The sequence below is a fragment of the Diadema antillarum genome, unplaced genomic scaffold (assembly GCF_040938485.1).
Source record: "Diadema antillarum isolate AM-2024a unplaced genomic scaffold, OU_Dant_1.0 seq00000590_RagTag, whole genome shotgun sequence".
NCBI lineage: Eukaryota > Metazoa > Echinodermata > Echinoidea > Diadematoida > Diadematidae > Diadema > Diadema antillarum.
In genome coordinates, this window is record NW_027271522.1 from 1,087,130 (window position 1) to 1,106,528 (window position 19,399).

The 19,399-nt window shown below is 42.1% G+C and overlaps 2 protein-coding genes across 2 annotated transcripts; both read left to right on the forward strand.

Annotated features, from left to right (window-relative positions):
* Positions 1 to 282: 282 nt before the first annotated feature.
* LOC139735690 (steroid 17-alpha-hydroxylase/17,20 lyase-like) lies at positions 283 to 7,864 on the forward strand. Its single transcript, XM_071646437.1, has 9 exons — positions 283 to 448; positions 1,500 to 1,673; positions 3,267 to 3,360; positions 3,836 to 3,994; positions 4,728 to 4,936; positions 5,582 to 5,704; positions 5,858 to 6,097; positions 6,834 to 6,932; positions 7,491 to 7,864. Exons 1-9 carry the CDS (start codon positions 283 to 285, stop codon positions 7,754 to 7,756), a joined length of 1,530 nt encoding a protein of 509 aa, XP_071502538.1. The 3' UTR covers positions 7,757 to 7,864.
* Positions 7,865 to 13,656: 5,792 nt separating this feature from the next.
* Positions 13,657 to 14,607, forward strand: LOC139735672 (uncharacterized). The gene has a single exon (XM_071646422.1). It carries the CDS (start codon positions 13,657 to 13,659, stop codon positions 14,605 to 14,607), a length of 951 nt encoding a protein of 316 aa, XP_071502523.1.
* The last annotated feature ends 4,792 nt before the right edge of the window (positions 14,608 to 19,399 follow it).

Below are 19,399 nucleotides of genomic sequence, written 5' to 3' on the forward strand. Positions count from 1 at the left end.
TTTCTGTCTGAATTAAAATGGACTAATGACGGAATAATTTCATTGTAGAACTGGGTAATGATAATTGTAGGTGTTGTGTTACATATGAGCGTCTAATAATGAATGAAGATTTACTCGCACATCTGTTGTGTGGTCAAAATTTGTCGCAGAAGGAATTATAGGTGTGTAAAAAAATTACTGACTAGTGAGAAGGGCATAACTATCCTCGATCTGTGATGTCATATTGACACTTGACTTCTCTTTTATTCATTGTTCCAAACAATCATATAGAAGATGTCCAGTATGAAAGACATACTAGGAACGGTTTCCAGTGTACGTCAGATTAATAGTCTGACCATCACAGCAGCTCTTGGACTGGTCACTTTAACTCTGGCTTATTGGTCAGTGAAGAGACCACGCCGCTTTCCTCCTGGACCGAGGGGACTCCCTATCGTGGGGAGTATCTTTGGTAAGCAACACCAGACAATGGGCCGCTTGCAACTTGTAGTTATTTGCAGCAGGGATTGCATTAACAAGGAATCATCTCTGAGTATTTTGTTTGATGTATTGGTACCTGCAGTTTTGGCGCCTTGCAATTAAACAGAAGGCTAGACCACTGAAATGAGCCCGATGTCTTGCACCAGAAACAAATGACCAAAACTAGTGATTCGTATATTATGCACAAATCACCAATGTCGATCATGATTGTGCTAATTAGGTGACATCTCAGTTCAAGTCAAAGAGATATAAGGCCTACTTATTTGCCTAATTTGCCCATAAATGTAATGAGGGCATTTTGAGTATTTGGGCAATTTTTCAAGCTGTCAGTGTATTTAAGTGATAATATTTGCCTTATTCTGCGTTTTTTCCTGAGCTTTACCATAATATACATACACCACATGCATCGTAAGAAATGCTGAGTAATCTTATATAGTTGATATTTAAATCAAATTGTTATAGTGTTTAACAACGGAGCCTGTTAGTGCCATCACTTTTGTAGTGAAGATGAAATTGGCTCTGTAAACATCATTCCATACATCTTCAACTGGAAAATCAGACAGATTTTGGTTACCTACTGTAGTTTGAAGAATTGAAGAAGTACATGCAAAGCTATGACAAACAAAATTAATTTACCGCTGACTTCAGAAAGTCTATGATTATTTGGACTTTGCAGGAAATGCATCTGCCAGAGAAGAATTCCGTAGCCACCATGTCCTATAGGTATCAAACATTATTGATTCAGATTTTGAACCTTTTAACGGTTTTACTGTATATTCAACAATAGTATGTTTGTATGAAGTGTGTTGAAACGAAATATACCGTCATCGTTTAATGATTGCAGAAATCTGACTGACGATTCTGTTGTTTGTGCTGGTTTTTTTAATATGGCATGATTTATTTTCATTTGAAAGTCATTGCCATTTACCATCATGTGGAATTGTTTATCTTTAACTATGTGTGTGATAAGGTTGTACTATCACTTGTTTGCTCTCCTCTTGATTCACGATGTTTGTATCCAGCTATGAATAACAGCCCAGAGATTGTATTTGGACAGTGGGCCAAGATATATGGTAACATCTTTGGTTTCAAGGTTGGAGAACGGTGGATGGTGGTTCTTAATGGCCAAAAGGCCATCAAAGATGCTGTCATCAAACAAGGAGTGGATTTTGCTGGACGGCCAGAATTTTACTCTCGTAAGTTCCCTAGAACAAAACCTGAGTCTAAGAATGGTTATATTTTGGTGATTTTGCATTGCTTTACATAATCTGATTTTGATTTCATACATATTAAACAAATAATGAATTTTTGTAAGTGTAGTATAGACAGAATATTTCATGAGGTGAAAGATGAAATGACCCATTCAATTAGGCGCATACAGCCGATTAAATTGATTCTGTCATTATAACGTATAGGAACCAGAGAATACGGTTCATTGGATATATACATATACGGTACAGTACAATGGTCTTAAATGTGGGAGCCGGTCAGGTATTACTTTGGCTCATCTGATTGCACAGAAGGAAAAGAATATTAGTCACGGTTCAAACTCTACTGTTATGATGGATACAATTTATTTGTTTTTCTCTCGTGATGTTTGATTGCAAGTTCAAACATAGATGTCTATAGGTCACAGTCTAAACCTCTCTCTTTACTCAAAGGGAAATGGAACCCAAATATATGTGTGGAGTGAGTATAAGCAGAAAAAATGAGTGGAATACATCAATCAAGTGTGATGAAAAACGGACTATCTCTTCAAAAGTTATGAATTCTTAAGTTTCAGTTTCACCATGGCTGGATGAGAAGACAAGACTTTGTGACGTCGTGTTTGAACGACTATGTACAAAGGATATAAAGAAAATTAAGATAAATTTTCATTTTCTAGCATATACTGAGTTATGAAAGAGCTGTTGGCTTACCTGTTACGGAAGGCAGGCTTAATAATACCTGCAAAATGTGTCAGTTATAAGTGGGAAAATGTATGGGAGCCCATACTCTTCATAAAAAGTTATATTGTGTGAAATTCTCTTTATATTTTCTGTATATATTGTCCAACAGTAGCAACATCACAAATAGTAGCTCCGAAGCCAATGTCACACAAATCCATGTCCAAAGTTACATATCTCTCATCCACCACTGTCGGTTCATAATGTAAACGCATATTACTGTCGCTAACAGGCACAATATTGTCATTCCCCATCATGTAACACTTGGTATACTGTTAAGAGCCCAAAGCCAGTGGACTTACGTGTGGTACTAACATTGGACAAGCTTTTTACAAGGCCAAGAAACATTTGTTAAGGGAACTTTATAGAATGCGTGGTCTTTAGATTTGAAGGCATAGGCCTATTAATATGTTCTGTTTGACAAGCCATTTTGATGTTGGTACATGTACTTTTTCAATCGATTGAACGACGTACAAAACTATGCCAAAGTTGAAAAGCAATACACTGTGCTTGTGATTTATATAACTGTTAACTGATAAAGATATACATGTAGAAATGAGAATCAGCAGGTATTGAATATAATGTGTCGGGAAGCCAGGAAAGCTGAAACTCAGTTGAGAACTGTTCCCGTCTCATGATTTGTACCTCATAAACTCACTAAGCTGGAATTGGTAGTACATGTTGATTTAAAACTTTTTCGACATGTTGAAAAATGAAGCAGGAATTCTTGTTACCTCTCTATGAGGGAGTTATTTGTTGCTTTTTATGGGGGAGGGAGGTATATTTAGCCTCCATATTTAATGTTTGATTCTGTATTTCATAACTACTTTCCTTCATTTCCAGTTGAGATATTCACTGAAGGCTATAAAGACATTGTGTTTGGACCCTTCTCTGAAACCTGGAAACTTCATCGCAAGCTGGCTCACACAGCCCTGCGGTAAGTTGGAAATAACTCTTATCTTTCTTTGAAACAAACATAAAGAAATTATCCTGCCCCGAGTTTTGCGCAATATGTTCATTTTATATGGCATACTGTGCTACTAACCCATGAGTGCATATCTTGTTTGGTTTGTTTGATTGTTTTTGTTTTTGTTTTTGTTTTTGGTTTACGAAGGAGTCACATGACTTACAAATGTGCTTGTAAATGTGAGCCATAACTTTTATTTTTCAATTCGAATCTTTGCCTGGACATAACGAGAGCAAATAGAACATTCTCAGATGGGTGGGTAAATCTGTATATCTCCTCGCTCCACAAGCATTGCAAAAGAGATACATCACACAATTAGCCAGTCTGTCATCTAACTGAACATTGACCTGACAGTGACTGGACACTCACGATACCAACAAAATAATGATTACTTGCCCTTTGGCTCACGATTATTGAATGTTACTTTCTCTTCTTCCTGTCACAGACATTTTGCCACCGGGGAGCCTCTGCAGAACCTGATCTCCAGCATGTATCCCAAGCTGGAGAAGGCACTGAGTGAGAATGGCAGCAAACCAATCAACCCAAAGATCCTCCTCAATCTTCTCCTCTACAACATCCTCTCACAGATGTGTTTCGGAAAAAGGCAAGCTTTGATTTTCACGATTTTCTCAATGTACAGCTGAATTATAGTTTCTTCAATCTACTTCACATAATGTCAGAACACGTTGTGTTATAACTGAGTTTCACAGTGGTACGAGTAGAATGTAGATGGTGTGTCATTGGTCTGACATATTACCTATTACCGTTGTTCTCCAAGTACAACCTCAAGTAAAACCTCAATTCATGTCAGTATACTACAAATTAATGGTGCAAACTTATGCACCCGATGTTACAGGTCTTGTAGGTATAGGAGGGACAGATTAACACTTTAACCACTGTTCTTCACTATGCAAAAATAGGGCAAGAGTGCTAGTGTATGTAGTGGCTCACACATGACATGCAAGGTGTTTCAAAGGGAATAATATCCAAAGTGTGTATGATTTCTTCTTTGAAATTATTGTATTTATTGATGGAGTTCCCGTTACCATGAATAACTCATCTGGACAACCGATCTCCGATTTAAAGTTGTGTCATTTACAGTACCTGGACTTGTTGTCATTATCTCTGGCGCATAAGATATTTGGAGGAAAAAAATTGGTGGAAAATTAACAATGAATTCAAGGTAATCTGCTTTGAGAGAAAAGTGCCAATGCAGACAGGTCATCCGTCCAAAACTTGGAATGGGGCCGACTTCAAACAGCTATAGTTCTTGGTTTTAAAGCTTATTCCATCATATTTTTTTCCTTTCAAATGGTCATTACATCTGCAAATACCAGGTATGACCTTGATGACCCCAGAGTCGCAGGTTGGATGAAGATTAATGACGACCTGAATGAGGGTATCGGTCTTGGCCTTGCTGCAGACTTCTTCTCTTGGGCTAAGCATCTTCCTACCAGTGGACCCAAGCTGCTTCGCGACACAGTTGACACATTCTTTGGGTTTTTGAGGGAACAACTGAGTGGGACGGAGAAGACTTATGATCCAGGTTTTGTATTAGCTTTTCTGGCGCTCTTTCACTTTTGTTTTTATTAAGTTAAATGTTTTACATTTTCACATTTTGATTTATATTCTTTATTTTTATAATTTTTGTGCATTGTTGTGTGAGAATGAGCTATTTCAAGTATAGTATTGAGAAATGAGTGACACTACAACTGGGACGTGTCTTACTCAGTACGATGAGAGCCCTGAAAAGGGGCATTCGAGTTAAAAGCTGAGAAAAAGGTCGTTGGGATTATAACCCTGAACAAGATTCTTTGGTGTGTGTTTTTTTTTTCTCATAAGATATTAATTACTTGAAAAAAAAGTGTAGCCTGTCTAGCTGACTGAAGCTCCTTGAAGGATTGAACAGTAATTGTACATTAAGGTCGTCCAGCAAAAAATGCATCTGTGATCGCTGGTCGCATCACTCAGATGGTCGCTATATTCGGGCTATTTACCCCTTTTCTATGCGGAGAATTTCCGTGTAATCGCTATGGACAGGGAGTCCCTGGGGCATATTTGAGTATAGATGATAAAAACAAAGATACATGGCAGGAATCATTACGGGAACTTAGAGATTGAAAGTCATTCTGTTGCCCATTGAAGTTTTTGTTGGGCCTGGATTTTTTTGCTCTCGCTCTTTCTCTTGTAGAAAACATTGATAACTTCTACCACCTCATGCTGAAGGCCCAGGACGATGCAAGAAAGGAGGGTGAGAATGTGGAGAAACTGACCGACACCCATGTCTTCCAGACCGTAGCTGACATCTTTGGAGGCGAGTTTTTGGTTTTGTTTTGTTTTCTTTTCTTTTTCTTTTTCATAGAGCGATTCAGTCTTTGGCTCCCAGATGAGTTTCTGTGTTGCGTTACTAATTTCTCAAGTATCATTCTCATCTTCTTACCCCCTTGATCGTCTTATATATTTCCAGCTGGGATCCAGACTTCTGTGGAAACACTGTACTGGGCCATTGCTCTTCTCGCGGAATTTCCGGATATCCAAAAGAAGATACAGAACGAAATTGATGCAGTTATTGGTCAGACGCGTGTACCAACCATTGAGGACCGTGGCACACTTCCTTACACGGAGGCAACTCTTTATGAAATCATGCGGTACAGCAGCATTGCTCCCACAGCTGTTCCACATGCCACTACCAAGGACACCGAACTACGTGAGTATGATAATCAGCTTTGAAGGTTGACTCTCCTTTTCATGTTCTTTGGCTGTATGAACAGGATGTACTACGCAATCACTGTGTTCAGAATTACCACATCCTTGTGATATTGCGGTCAAATGAAACTCAGCTCGGCTGTTCGCGATTGGAGTTCTGTGTTTATTCATATTACCGATTGTTTTACCAACCGTCGTGTCTGCCAATGATTACAGTATACAGAACAGCTATATTAAGTGTATTTTTAACTAACACTAGCATAAACATTATATATCATGTACCTTGCCAGTGAGCCTCTTTAACATTTAGTGATTTTTTTTTCAAATTTCTTTAGTGGCAGATTAATGATTGATTAAAGTAGAATTCTGAGAGTGTTGCAGAATCAATTAAGGAAAAGCTGTGTTTTCCTCGTTTTTCCTGTCGATGGTTCCATCATGTCGTCCTTTCATCTTGACAAATATATGCAGCTACTCAAGTCCCAAATTGATGAATGGTTGTATTATGAATATATCACTAAAGTGATATGCAATGACAAAGAGATTGGCAGACATGACAAATCATTCGTCGGTATAGCTAGGAGACCACTGGTATAATTCTGCTAGCACTGTTTGAAAACTCGAGGAATGACTGTGATAGGAGTCATATTTCTGCATATCTTTGATAAATCGACATGTGTCACTGCTCTTAGTCTAGTGATAAAATATGAAAAAGCTTCCTGTTCTGTCCCCACATTCAGATGGCTACATAATTCCCAAAGGAGCCATTGTCATGATCAACACTTACTCAATGCACTTTGACCCCAAGGAATGGGATGACCCAGACTCCTTCAAGCCAGGTTTGTTGTCCTATGCGTACATGTTAAGAGGCTTTCACATGCTTAGTGTTGCGTATTAAGTGTTGCCTTAGGCCGGCGTAGCCACAACGAAAGGTACTGCGTGAGCTCGGCGTAGTTGGTACCAACACCACGCATCTCTACGCAAGCCCGACGTAAAAATATTTAAAGCAAAAACAGTAGCGTAGAATCGCGTAGTGCAGCGTACCGACCATGCCAAGCTCACGTTGATCATTCTTTACAATATACGCTGAAAGATGCAAAGGGGTCTGAGAGACGATCAAACACACAGACACAGACACAGACACAGACACACAAACAGACAAAATAATGTAAACATGTTGAATTTCTCTACAGACTAATACTTTCTGCGCAGATTTAAGAAGTAAAGCATTTTTTTTTTTGGGGGGGGGGAGGGGGGCTTACCTTCCAACAATCTTAAACGTTGAATGGTATTATTATCACAAATAGCCCTTCGAAAATGATTTTGCTTCCATAACACACTCCACCATGCAGACATATGGATATCATTTGTAACATATGCTGTGATCTCTTGCACAGAACATTTCTTGGATGAGAGTGGCACTGTCCGCCAGCACCCTCCCAGCTTCATGCCGTTCGGGGCAGGTCGCCGCAGCTGTCTCGGAGAGGCGGTAGCCAAGGCCGACCTCTTTCTCATCTTCACCTGGTTTTGTCAGAATTACACTTTCGCCAAGGTACCGGGCAAGGAGAATGAGAGCCTTCTGAACATGATCCCCAAAACGGCTGCGGGCCGTCTCCTGACCCCCTATGAGGTCATCATCACACCAAGGCAGGGCAAAGAATGATCCCTTGTAGCACTCCTTTTGAGTTCTTTTCAGGGTTTCTATTACATGATTATTGATAATCTTCATATCAAAAATATAAATATCACTGTATATGTCGGGGAAAAAGGTAGATGCATGTAGACAAAAGTGTCTTAATGAGCTATAGTCGCCTAGCACGTAATTTTATATAATTTTGCTGTATAGAAAGGTATCCATAGATCGCTGTATAATGATCATGATTTTTATGCTGCAAATTTGTGGAACATAATTGTGACTCAATTCTATGTCAAATTTGTGAAATGACTTTGTGTCATTTAAATCAAACTGGGGTAGATATAGGATGGATACACAATGTATGACAAAAAAGATGCCCTGGTGAACACGATTTCTCGTTTCATCCATTTGGTGCATAACGGATTATTTCATGATTGGGCTTATATTCACGTGAGAGAAGAATAAAATAGTGCGCCTATATGAATGTAATGCATCCGTGAGATATTCTCTATAGGTTGAGACATTTAATGTTCAAATGATTAAAATGTATATGTTTTATGTCTTTGTTAATTATCGTAGTGTTTCAACTGATTGTCAAATTGCCGTATATATCGACAAGCGCTCTCTAAAATGGTCAGTGTTTATCATGGCTTTACTAAAAGAGTGATTAAGTCAGTGCTTGTTAAGGTCGACGTAGAGCAATATGTTAAAGAGTTATACGATAAAAAACAGCTCAACGCAAGAATTTCATAAATGTGTAACGTATTCTTCTGTCCGAAAAATCTCACATTATTACGAAATGTTCATGTCCTCACTTGTGAGGACTGTGTGACATGGGGATAACGATGACATTGTTCGAGAACTTGTCCAAAAGGCAAACTATCCAGTTATAGCTTTGGGCCTCTATGTACAGTTCCGTGGTCAAGTTGGCTTCAAGAAATAACCAGTAAAATCGTGCACACAAACTATGTCTATTTAATATCCTTTCCGCTGAATTGTTGATCGTCGGTGGAGTTTTGAACAGAATATAGATTTCGTAGAAATAATTGTGAAAGCAAAACATAGCCAAAAAAGGAGAAAAAGACAGATTTCCTCACTTCCAAATACGCAAATGTTTACATCGCTATAAACTAATATTTGTTGAATAATACCGCAGCGATGATCTATAATATGTTGAAGGACACAGGATGATTGTATTGTATTGTATACTTCTCCTCTTGCTTTACAATACACCACAGGGTGGTTTAACTATGGCGCATTACGAAAACGTTGTATTTACACCACAAAGTATTTTGATTCGTTGTCTGAGAAACATAAAACCAAATGGAAAATTGAACTGTGTTGTTGTGTGTATAAGTGCATCAACTGTACCTACATACCTATAACTCATACTTTGCATAAATCACTTCCTGAAAAATCTCAATGATTTGGATAATGGTTCCGATGTGAGGTAATCAGGGAGAAAAACCTAAGAAAGAAAAGTGAGATAGTGCAGTTGTGGACACTCATTTCATTACCTCTGTAGTAAGGTCACCAAAACCCCACATGATACAATAACCTTTAGAAGACAATATATACGTTTAGAGATCGAAGTATTAATTCAACTGTATCCTAATTTACTAGTCTACTTGAACATTCAGATTATCCTGTATCGCAAATAATATTAAGTAAGAGATTGTATTCATCATAGCTTTCAATTCATTTGTGTCGTTCCTTTCTTTCTCTCTTTCTATGCTTGTTTGCTTCTTTCTTTTCCTCAGTTGTATAGTGCACTTTTCGATATTTACAGTATGTTTTTTCCCCTAACGGATGATGATATCATTTTTGGGTGTGTGTGTGTGTGTGTGTGTGTGTGTGTGTGTGGGTGGGTCCCACAATGCCTACGCATTCAGTGGCGGATCCAGAGGGGGGCGCAAGAGGCGCATGCCTTCCCCTTTATTTACCGTTAAAAACAAAAGAAATAAAAAGAAAAAATGAAATGAAACCTGGAAGTGGCTCCAAAAATAACAGTTACGCCCCCCCCCCCCCCTTTACAGAATTCCTGGATCCGCCCCTGGCCTTGTCTCTAGGTCTGTTTCGAGGTTTGTGGATTATCAATAAACACACCACCGCTAGAGGGTACACATCCGTGACACACCACACCCCGTCAATCAACTGTATTATGCATTGAATCGTAAAGGCTGCTGCATGTAAAAAATCCCGGTTCACGTCTGAAGTCCTCCACACCCCACAGTTGATATCAGAGACTTCGGCGTGTTAGTGTTTCATGCTTTTGAGTAGCAAAAGGCACTTCATGTGCACTCTGAAGTTACCTGTGCATTTTGCCAGCTAAAAACTTTTGGCAGCGATACACATTTACTGCTGATCACCACGTTGCATGCACCTTGGGGCTACAAACCTCCAACGTAAATGCTGCACAACATAGCTGTACACGGTAAGTACCATTAAAGTGATGCGGCACCCATCCATGCAAGTAACAGGGATGTGTTTGGTTACAGTTTATAAGGCCAAGTTCTTTTACTGAACCAGGTGTTACAAAAATATTTGCCACATTTGATCCCAATAGTTAATATATATATATATATATATATATATATATATATATATATATTTATATTTATATACACTCAGCAAAAAAGTAAGTTCCCCCCTAACATTTTTGGATATATCTCAAAAAGTACTTAACCGATTTTCATAATTCAAACGGAAATGGATAAGGTATTTTATTACTCATAAGATGAGTGGCAAATCATTGCCACCAAATATCATTATTGCTGTGAAAAAAATGCATTTTAGGTCAAAATGCATGGAAACAAATGTTGCATTTTAGTGATTTGCAATGACTTTTACACAAATAATCAAACAATCACTCATGATTCTGAACATTTAAGCATGGCTTATTGCATATTTCTCTATCTCTTTCTTTTCATGAGCATACAGCGAATTATTTGATAATTAATATGTCCACCTCCGTTCCAATGACCAGCCGGCATCTCTTCCTCGTACTGTTAACTAAAGTTTGTACTTGGCGCTGCTCAATGTTGGCCCATGCTCTCTGCAAGATGCGCTGAAATTCTTGCAGTGAAGTGTCATTTATCACCTTCTTGCTCGCTTTCCGCAAATGATACCCCAAAGATTCTCTACTGGATTACAGTCAGGGGATCTTGTAGGCCATCACTCCATACGTTCGATGCCATTTCCCTGGACAGACTGATCTACCACTGGAGTGAATGATGCAAAATAGCCATAGGCGCATTAATGTGATCAATCCAAATTGGAATTACAAATCACATGGCTTCTACCAACATTTTCGTATTGAAAATGCCTATTGTTTGAAAAGTATACATAACATCTGTTTTATAGGGAAGCACATTGTACCTGAAGAAATTCCTGAGAATTACACAATTTAGAAAAGGTAATTTGCTAACTTACGTAGGAAATGTACACAATATGCGTCATATAGCCTGAAGTGCAACTTTTTTCCCATGCAGTTTGACACAAAATGCGTTTTTTTACACCAATAATGATATCTGGTAGCAATGATATGCCATTCATGTTATACGTAATGAAATTCCCTATCCATTCCCGTTTGAATTATGAAAATCTGTAAAATACTTTTTGAGATATATCCAAAAATGTTAGGGGGGAACTTACTTTTTTTGCTGAGTATATATATATATATATATATATATATATATATATATATATTATATTATATATATCTTGACAGCAAATCTTGCACATATATATATATATATATATGTAACATTGTGGTTTTTGCTAAAACAAAGAGAAAGAAAGATTTCTGAGAACCAAAAATTCAAAACAAAAGTAACATAAAAATATATCTTTTTGGAAAATGAGTCACCCTGCGTCATTCAGGAAGTCCAATCCTTCCGGTCACATTCTCCACTTTTACTTGCCAAATTTGGGCATAATGTCCACTCTCTGCCCTCCTTGGGTCAAGCTATGACCTCATAGCCAGACATAGCCCTCCACCCAAACAAAGTGGCAGTAAAAGTGACGTAGAACTGTGCGTCGGTGGATTGGAATTTAAAGTTAAAATATATCTTTGGGAAGGGTCCTAAACCCAATAAATAGAGAAAGTTTTCCTCTCCTCACTTCATATTGGAATCTTTGGCAACGAAGAAGCAGCAAGATACTGTGAAGCAGAGCGAGTGATCGGGAGTCAGCTATCTTCGTCTCCGGCAGGGGTAAGCTATCTTCTTTGTCAAACTTAAACTGTGAAGTCTAGTTCGAGTCTAGTATGTTGTCCAGATAGTGTTAGGGTTATCTATGAGCTGCTACTTGCGCTGTAGATCAGTGATAACATTGTTGCTATTTCAAATTGAGTTGAAATAGGGATCCTCTGTTATGTTGGACAGAGTGATGCGAATGTGCATGGGCACATCATGAGATTTCATTGTCGTTCATATATATCTGACTTCTGAAATGTATGGCTCAAACCTGCCTCAGACTCAGATTGGTTGATATGACATTGTTTATCATTTATCGAGCTCCTACATTATGTGAGTGGACGTTAAGTTGAGTTGAGTTGACAAATAGGAAGAACTTGTTGGAAAGCTGGTTAAAAGGTATAGACTTGACAATCTGAAGATGTATGTTCATTGCTGCTTTCACAACGTCTTGATCGATGCCATTGTGTATGTGCGTGATTAGATTGTGGAGTAAACACTCGTGAATGTACTATTCTAGTTATGTTGGTGTATGCACTAGGAGACCCCCCCCCCCCTCTCTCTCTCTCTCTCTCTTCTTCTTCTTCTTCTTCTCCATTCTTCTTCTTCACTCTTCTTCACTCTTTTATTTCCATATCTTGCCCTATTGAAGATGATATGAGAGTTTGGCAGTATAAGCCTATACAGAGAGCTTATATGTCCAGTATTGAATGCATATACTACTGTTGGTTCTTTGAGCAAATTGAATCTTGCTTTATTATGTCGAGTTGTATAGAAGATATTATTGGGATATCAATCTCTCCTTTGCTGGATTGAGTTGCAATCATGCTAACTCCTTTATTTTGTGGTATCTGCTAATTGCATGTGCTAATATAATTAGTTTGCTTAGATGCATTATTGTGATATGATTACTTGCTCAAGTTAGTTAGCGAGACATTTATGAACTTCAAGAGTATTGTAGAACAATCCATTCGAGCAAGAAACACATTGACGTCAAGATTCTAGAAAACAGAGCAAATTCACTTTAACCTAGTGAGCGGACTTTGGACCTAAGGTCATTCAGTCCTCTCTGGTCAGTGAGAGAGCATTCTTGACACATTTACGACCTAGGAGCTTTCACATGGAACACCTGTTGCAGGATGCTAGAGCTATAGTGAAGCCAATGCAAACGCTTTCACATCGGAGTCTGTGCCAGTACTTCTGACATAAACTTAACTTTAGAGAGAAACCTAATGCGAATTAGATATTTGCTACTGTAAATATGTATCTGTAATGGAATAGCTATAATCATGTAATTGAAACGAGACTCAATGAGCATAGCATGAAGTATCAGAAGTAACTATTCATTGTTGAAATGTCAATTATCAACGACTATGTGCCAGTTACAAGTTGCAGTAATTATACTAATAAATGTCGATATACCTGTAAATGCACCATTTGGAGAAGTACGGTATAAGGATTAAGAGCGAACACAAACGAATTAAGACTGTGTAATGCTATATTAATGTCAAATGCAAATGTATTCATTGATTATACAATGTACTCATTATATCCCTTGTACATAATGTTTATACATTTCAGGGCTTGTTATGAGCAGAACCTGCGATTAATAAAGAACACCAGTAACCAACATAGCGAGTCCCGGCTCCATTTGTTGTCGTTACAAAAAATTGGCGTCACGGACAGGATTCGCAGATCACTGTTCACCTACCTGCCCCTTTGCTGGAGAAAATGGAGAAATCGGAGATTGACGCCCTAAAGGAGAAGGTGGCGGAGCTGGAAGCCAAGCTTGCAGGAGGACGAGATGACACCAAGGTCCCTGCCTCAGCAAGCACAACGACCGGCATCCAACCCATCTTCCTGACACAAGGAAGGCGGCTGGAAGTCTTTAAGGGGAAGCCTGTTAAACCAGGAGATCCGACCGTCCAGGACTGGATCATAGATATGAAGAGCCAGCTTGCTGTCCGGAACTTGGGTACTTCAGAGCAGGCTGCTTTCATCTGTGATCACCTAGGAGGGAACGCCCGCAGGGAGATCCTGGGTCGTGGTGATGCTGTAGCCGAGGATGTGAAGGAGATCTTCGCTACCCTGGAGAAGGTCTTCGGGAGTGGGGACTCACTTCCGGTCCTGCTCCAGAAGTTCTTCAGCTATCAGCAGGCTCCAGCAGAGGGACTGTTGGAATGCTCACTCCAACTGGTGACCCTCTATGACCGCATATGCTTCCTAGACAGCTCCTACAAGGGCAGCAAGATGGAAACTCTGAAGGGACGGCTGGCGGAGACTGTTTACGATGAGGGGTTGCGGCGAGAGCTCAGACGGCTGAACACCGAGTCTCCCGACCTCGACTTCTTCGAACTCCGAGACCGTGCCCTTAATTGGTTTGGGCTATCGAGGAAACCAAAGGCAGCCACCTTGCAGGAGACCTCGACGAGCGAAAAGGCAAGCATCCTGGACATCCTGAAAAAGCAGGGTGACCTTCTGGAGAAGCAACAACGTCAGATTGAGGCGTTGACTGCTGAACGTTCCAGCCGACCAAAGATCACCTGTTACTACTGCGGGAAGACTGGCCACATTCAGCGCCAGTGCAAGAAAAGGATGGCAGACTTGAATCGTGCCAATGAGAGTCAAGCTATCACCAAACAACCGGCGTCGCAAAGCTCAGCTGAGGCACCAAAAGAGTAAGGCCCACCGTTGAGAGCCAAACGGTGGGTAAGGAATGTCATGGCTCAGCAGTTTTCGAGAAGGCGGTGGGAAGCTGTCCGGAGGTGTCGGTGAATCTTGGAGGGGTGAAGGACGTCAGATGTTTGCTGGACACTGGTGCCCAGGTGTCCACGATTACAGAGTCCTTCTTCAATGAGCACCTCGCTCATGAAGAAATTGTTGACGTTTCAGAGTTCATCTCTATTACAGGTGCACAAGGTCTGGCAGTTCCCTATCGCGGCTATGTTGAGTTGTCACTGGAGGTCATGGGAAGGAGGTTTCCGGAGATGGGTTTCCTCGTCGTGCGTGATCCTGTTCACCCACCCATGGCCGAGCGCAAGAAGCTTGTTCCTGCTGTCATCGGATCTAACGTCCTTCGAGATGTCAACAAGGCACTGAAGTCCACGTCAGAGAGCCGGTTTCAGCAGACACTAGCAGAGTCCAGTGAGGGAACTGCGTGGGTCCATGTCCTTGCCCTATATGAAGAGGTGATGGCCCGGAAACCCCAAACGACTATGGAAAAACGTTATCAAGTCCGGTCTGGTGGAAAGAAGCCCATTCTTCTACCAGCAAGGTGTAGTGTTACGGTAGACTGCACTACACATAAGCCTAGACAACCTTGTGTCGCAGTTGTTGAGGAGAGGGATGCCTCAACATTACCAAATGGACTCGTCCTCCTACCTACTCTCGTAAATGTGCCCTCCTCGGGAAGAGTCCCTGTCCAGATGGTAAACTTCAGCAACAGCGACATCTATCTTCATCCCAGGACACCAGTTGGTCTGCTGGAGCTGTCACCAGGCAACCTAGAGTCGTCATCTGAAGAGCACACTGTTGGTCTGGAGGAAGCATACAGTTCGCCCTCCTCGACTAAAGATATCAAGGAAATGATGGAGAGGATGGAGGTAGACAAGGAGACCAAGACGTCACCAGAGCAGCTTCAGGCAGTTGAAAAGCTAATCCTGAAGCACTTTGACAGGTTTAGCAGAGATGACATGGACATTGGGTACTGCGACAAGGTAGAGCACAAGATCATCCTTGATGACGACCGCCCTGTACGCCTACCCCACAGGAGGATTCCCCCACATCAATGGAACGAGGTGAGGGAGTACCTTGAAAAGTCCCTAAAGCAAGGCATCATCAAAAGGTCATCGAGCCCATATGCATCTGCAGTGGTTCTTGTTCGGAAACGTGATGGTAAGCTACGACTTTGTATTGACTACAGGGCCTTGAATGCCAAGACTCATAGAGATGCCTATCCCCTCCCCCGCATCGAGGAAGCCCTGGATGCTCTGAAGGGTGCTAAGTACTTCTGCAGTCTAGACTTGGCACATGGCTTCCACCAAGTTCCCATGGCAAAAGAAGACAGGGAGAAGACAGCATTCCGAGTGGGGACAGGAGGTTTGTATGAGTTCTTACGAATGCCGTTTGGACTCTGCAACGCTCCTGCGACCTTCATGCGGCTGATGGACCTGGCATTCGGCGATCAGAACTTCCAGACTGTCCTTATCTACATGGACGACATCCTCGTGTTCGGATCAACGTTTGAGGAGACCCTTCAACGTCTTGACATGGTGCTAGGGAGACTGGCGGACTTCAATCTCAAGGTAAAGCCAGAGAAATGCAACCTCTTCAAGAAGGAGCTGCGTTACCTGGGCCATGTAGTCTCTGCAGGAGGAATATCACCTGATCCAGAGAAAGTCAGAGCAGTACAAGAGTGGAACACCCCTCAAACTGAGACTGAGCTTCGTGGATTCCTTGGTCTATGCAGTTACTACCGGCGCTTTGTACCAAAGTATGCTGAAGTAGCAGCACCCCTGCATGCCCTACTGGGGTCGACATCAAAGAAGAAAAGGTCAAAGAGGACTGCAGAGGCCAAGGCTAGGACTCCACTGTCTGAGGCGTGGAATGCAGACTGTTCAAAGGCGATGGAGGACATGAAGCGTCATTTGACGTCAGCACCTATACTGGGGTATCCAGACTTCAGGGAGCCGTTCATCCTGGAGATAGATGCCAGCCATCTTGGACTGGGAGCTGTGCTGTCCCAGCAGAAGGATGGTAAGAAGGTGGTCATTGCTTATGCGAGTAGAGCACTGAGGCCGAATGAGAGGAACATGCAGAACTACAGCTCAATGAAGCTGGAGTTGCTGGCATTGAAGTGGGCCGTAACCGAAAAGTTTAGGGACTACCTGATTGGAGCTAGCTTTACGGTGTACACGGACAATAATCCACTTAGTTACCTCAACTCTACTGCAAAGCTTGGGGCCACAGAGATGCGCTGGCAGGCAGAACTAGCGCAATTCCAGTTCCAGATAAAGTACAGGCCAGGGAGGATCAACACCAATGCTGATTCTCTGAGCCGGAAGACTGACCATGGATGTCAGCGTGGGAGACTGGAAGAGATGGAATGCTGCCCTGAGACCATTACCCCGGAAAGAGGCACCGTTTTGCCGGCTGCACTAAGAACGACAATCGAAGAGGTGGCAGAGTTGCAGTGTCATGATCAAGTTCCTGACAAGAAGGTGGGTTCATCATTCACTCTACCGTCCATCCCCAAGGAAGATCTTGCAAGGATGCAACATGGCGACACAACTCTCTCTAAGGTTTTGGCTTACAAATCCAAAGAAGTTCAACCTTCACCACGGCAGTTGATGGCCGAATCAAAAGCTGTCCGAAAGATTCTCCGTGAGTGGGATCGCCTTACCTTCAGAGATGACATCCTTTATCGCAAGGTCCTGATTGCTGATTCAGAATGTTACCAGTTGCTAGTTCCAGAGACCTTGAAGGAACGGGTGCTTCAGGCTGTCCATGACCAAGTTGGGCATCCAGCCTCAGAGAAGACAACTGCTCTCGCCCGTCAAAGATGCTACTGGCCCTCCATGGCTGACGATGTAAAGAAATACTGTGAAAACTGCCAAAGGTGCCTGCTGTCAAAGTCCAGTAACCCCAAAGTGAAGACTACAATGGGAGCGCTCATTGCCAAGAAGCCACTTGAGATCCTGGCGATCGACTTCACCTCGCTCGAGCCAAGTGGGAAGATTGAGAGTGTCCTGGTTATGACAGACGTCTTCACTAAATTCACCCAAGCTGTACCATCTCGGGACCAGAAGGCCTCAACTGTGGCAAAGCTCCTTGTTAACCACTGGTTTGTCCGATTCGGGGTGCCAAAGAGGATCCACAGCGATCAAGGAAGGAACTTCGAAAGTCACCTAATCCGAGTACTCTGTGCCCTCTATGGTATCCAGAAAACCAGGACAACACCATATCACCCAGAAGGTAATGGTCAGTGTGAGCGATTCAACCGCACGCTCCACGATCGTCTTCGCACTCTCCAACCACAGCAGAAGAAGAAGTGGACTGAATTCCTGCCAGAGATTGTGTATTCTTACAACTGTACACCGCACTCTAGCACAGGGTATTCGCCCTTCTATCTTTTCTATGGTCGGGAGCCGACACTACCGATTGACCATGTGTTAGGAGCAGCCATGCAGCAAGATGAGGATGCAGACGACTGGTTATCTTCACACCACCATCGTTTGCAGACCGCTTTCACCACCGCTGCTAAGATGACAGAGAAGCAAGCTCTACGACGACAGGCACGGGCGAACGCCAAAGCAACTGATGAGGGCCTGCGCATAGGAGCCAGAGTCTTCCTTAGGAACCGAGTGTTGGGAAGAAACAAGATCCAAGATGTCTGGAGTGACATCCCCTATAAGGTTGTCGCTAGACCAGACCCAACAGGCAATGTCTACATTGTGGCTCCCCTACATGGTGATAAGGCACAGGAAGGAAAGGCTATACACCGCCGTAATATCCTGGACAGCCGGCAACTCGTCCCCGACATTGCACCTGACGTCCCAACGGAGGCAGAGGCATCTCCAGCTAAGAGTCTAGATGTGCCACAACAGGAGAGCGACGACAGCACACCGATGGTAGTCCATGTGAAATTGACAGCTGGACCAGAAACGACAGTCGACGCCACGCAGGTGCAGAATGAAGGAGGCGAGAACAATCGCGACGGCGCCAGCGACGACAGGGACGACAACCAACAAGGCGACAGCGACCGCGTGCCTGTGGCGGATGACGGCGAAGCAGCCATCACGAGGGAGGATGACCTCTCTGCTTTGGAAAAAGCAGGGGAGCACCCGGAAGATGGATCGGAGTCAGCTCCACCCCTGAGGCGCTCGGCTAGGCTGCAGGGAAAGCCGCCAACCGTCACTGAAGAGATTTTGGCGGATGTTAGCAAGTCGCACTTGCTACTCCTTACTCTACTTTCGGGTAGAAATTAAGTGTATCATTAATAGATATTAAATAATTATGTTTGTGGTATGTTGTCAGGGATGCCAACATGAAGCAGGGGAGAGTGTAACATTGTGGTTTTTGCTAAAACAAAGAGAAAGAAAGATTTCTGAGAACCAAAAATTCAAAACAAAAGTAACATAAAAATATATCTTTTTGGAAAATGAGTCACCCTGCGTCATTCAGGAAGTCCAATCCTTCCGGTCACATTCTCCACTTTTACTTGCCAAATTTGGGCATAATGTCCACTCTCTGCCCTCCTTGGGTCAAGCTATGACCTCATAGCCAGACATAGCCCTCCACCCAAACAAAGTGGCAGTAAAAGTGACGTAGAACTGTGCGTCGGTGGATTGGAATTTAAAGTTAAAATATATCTTTGGGAAGGGTCCTAAACCCAATAAATAGAGAAAGTTTTCCTCTCCTCACTTCATATTGGAATCTTTGGCAACGAAGAAGCAGCAAGATACTGTGAAGCAGA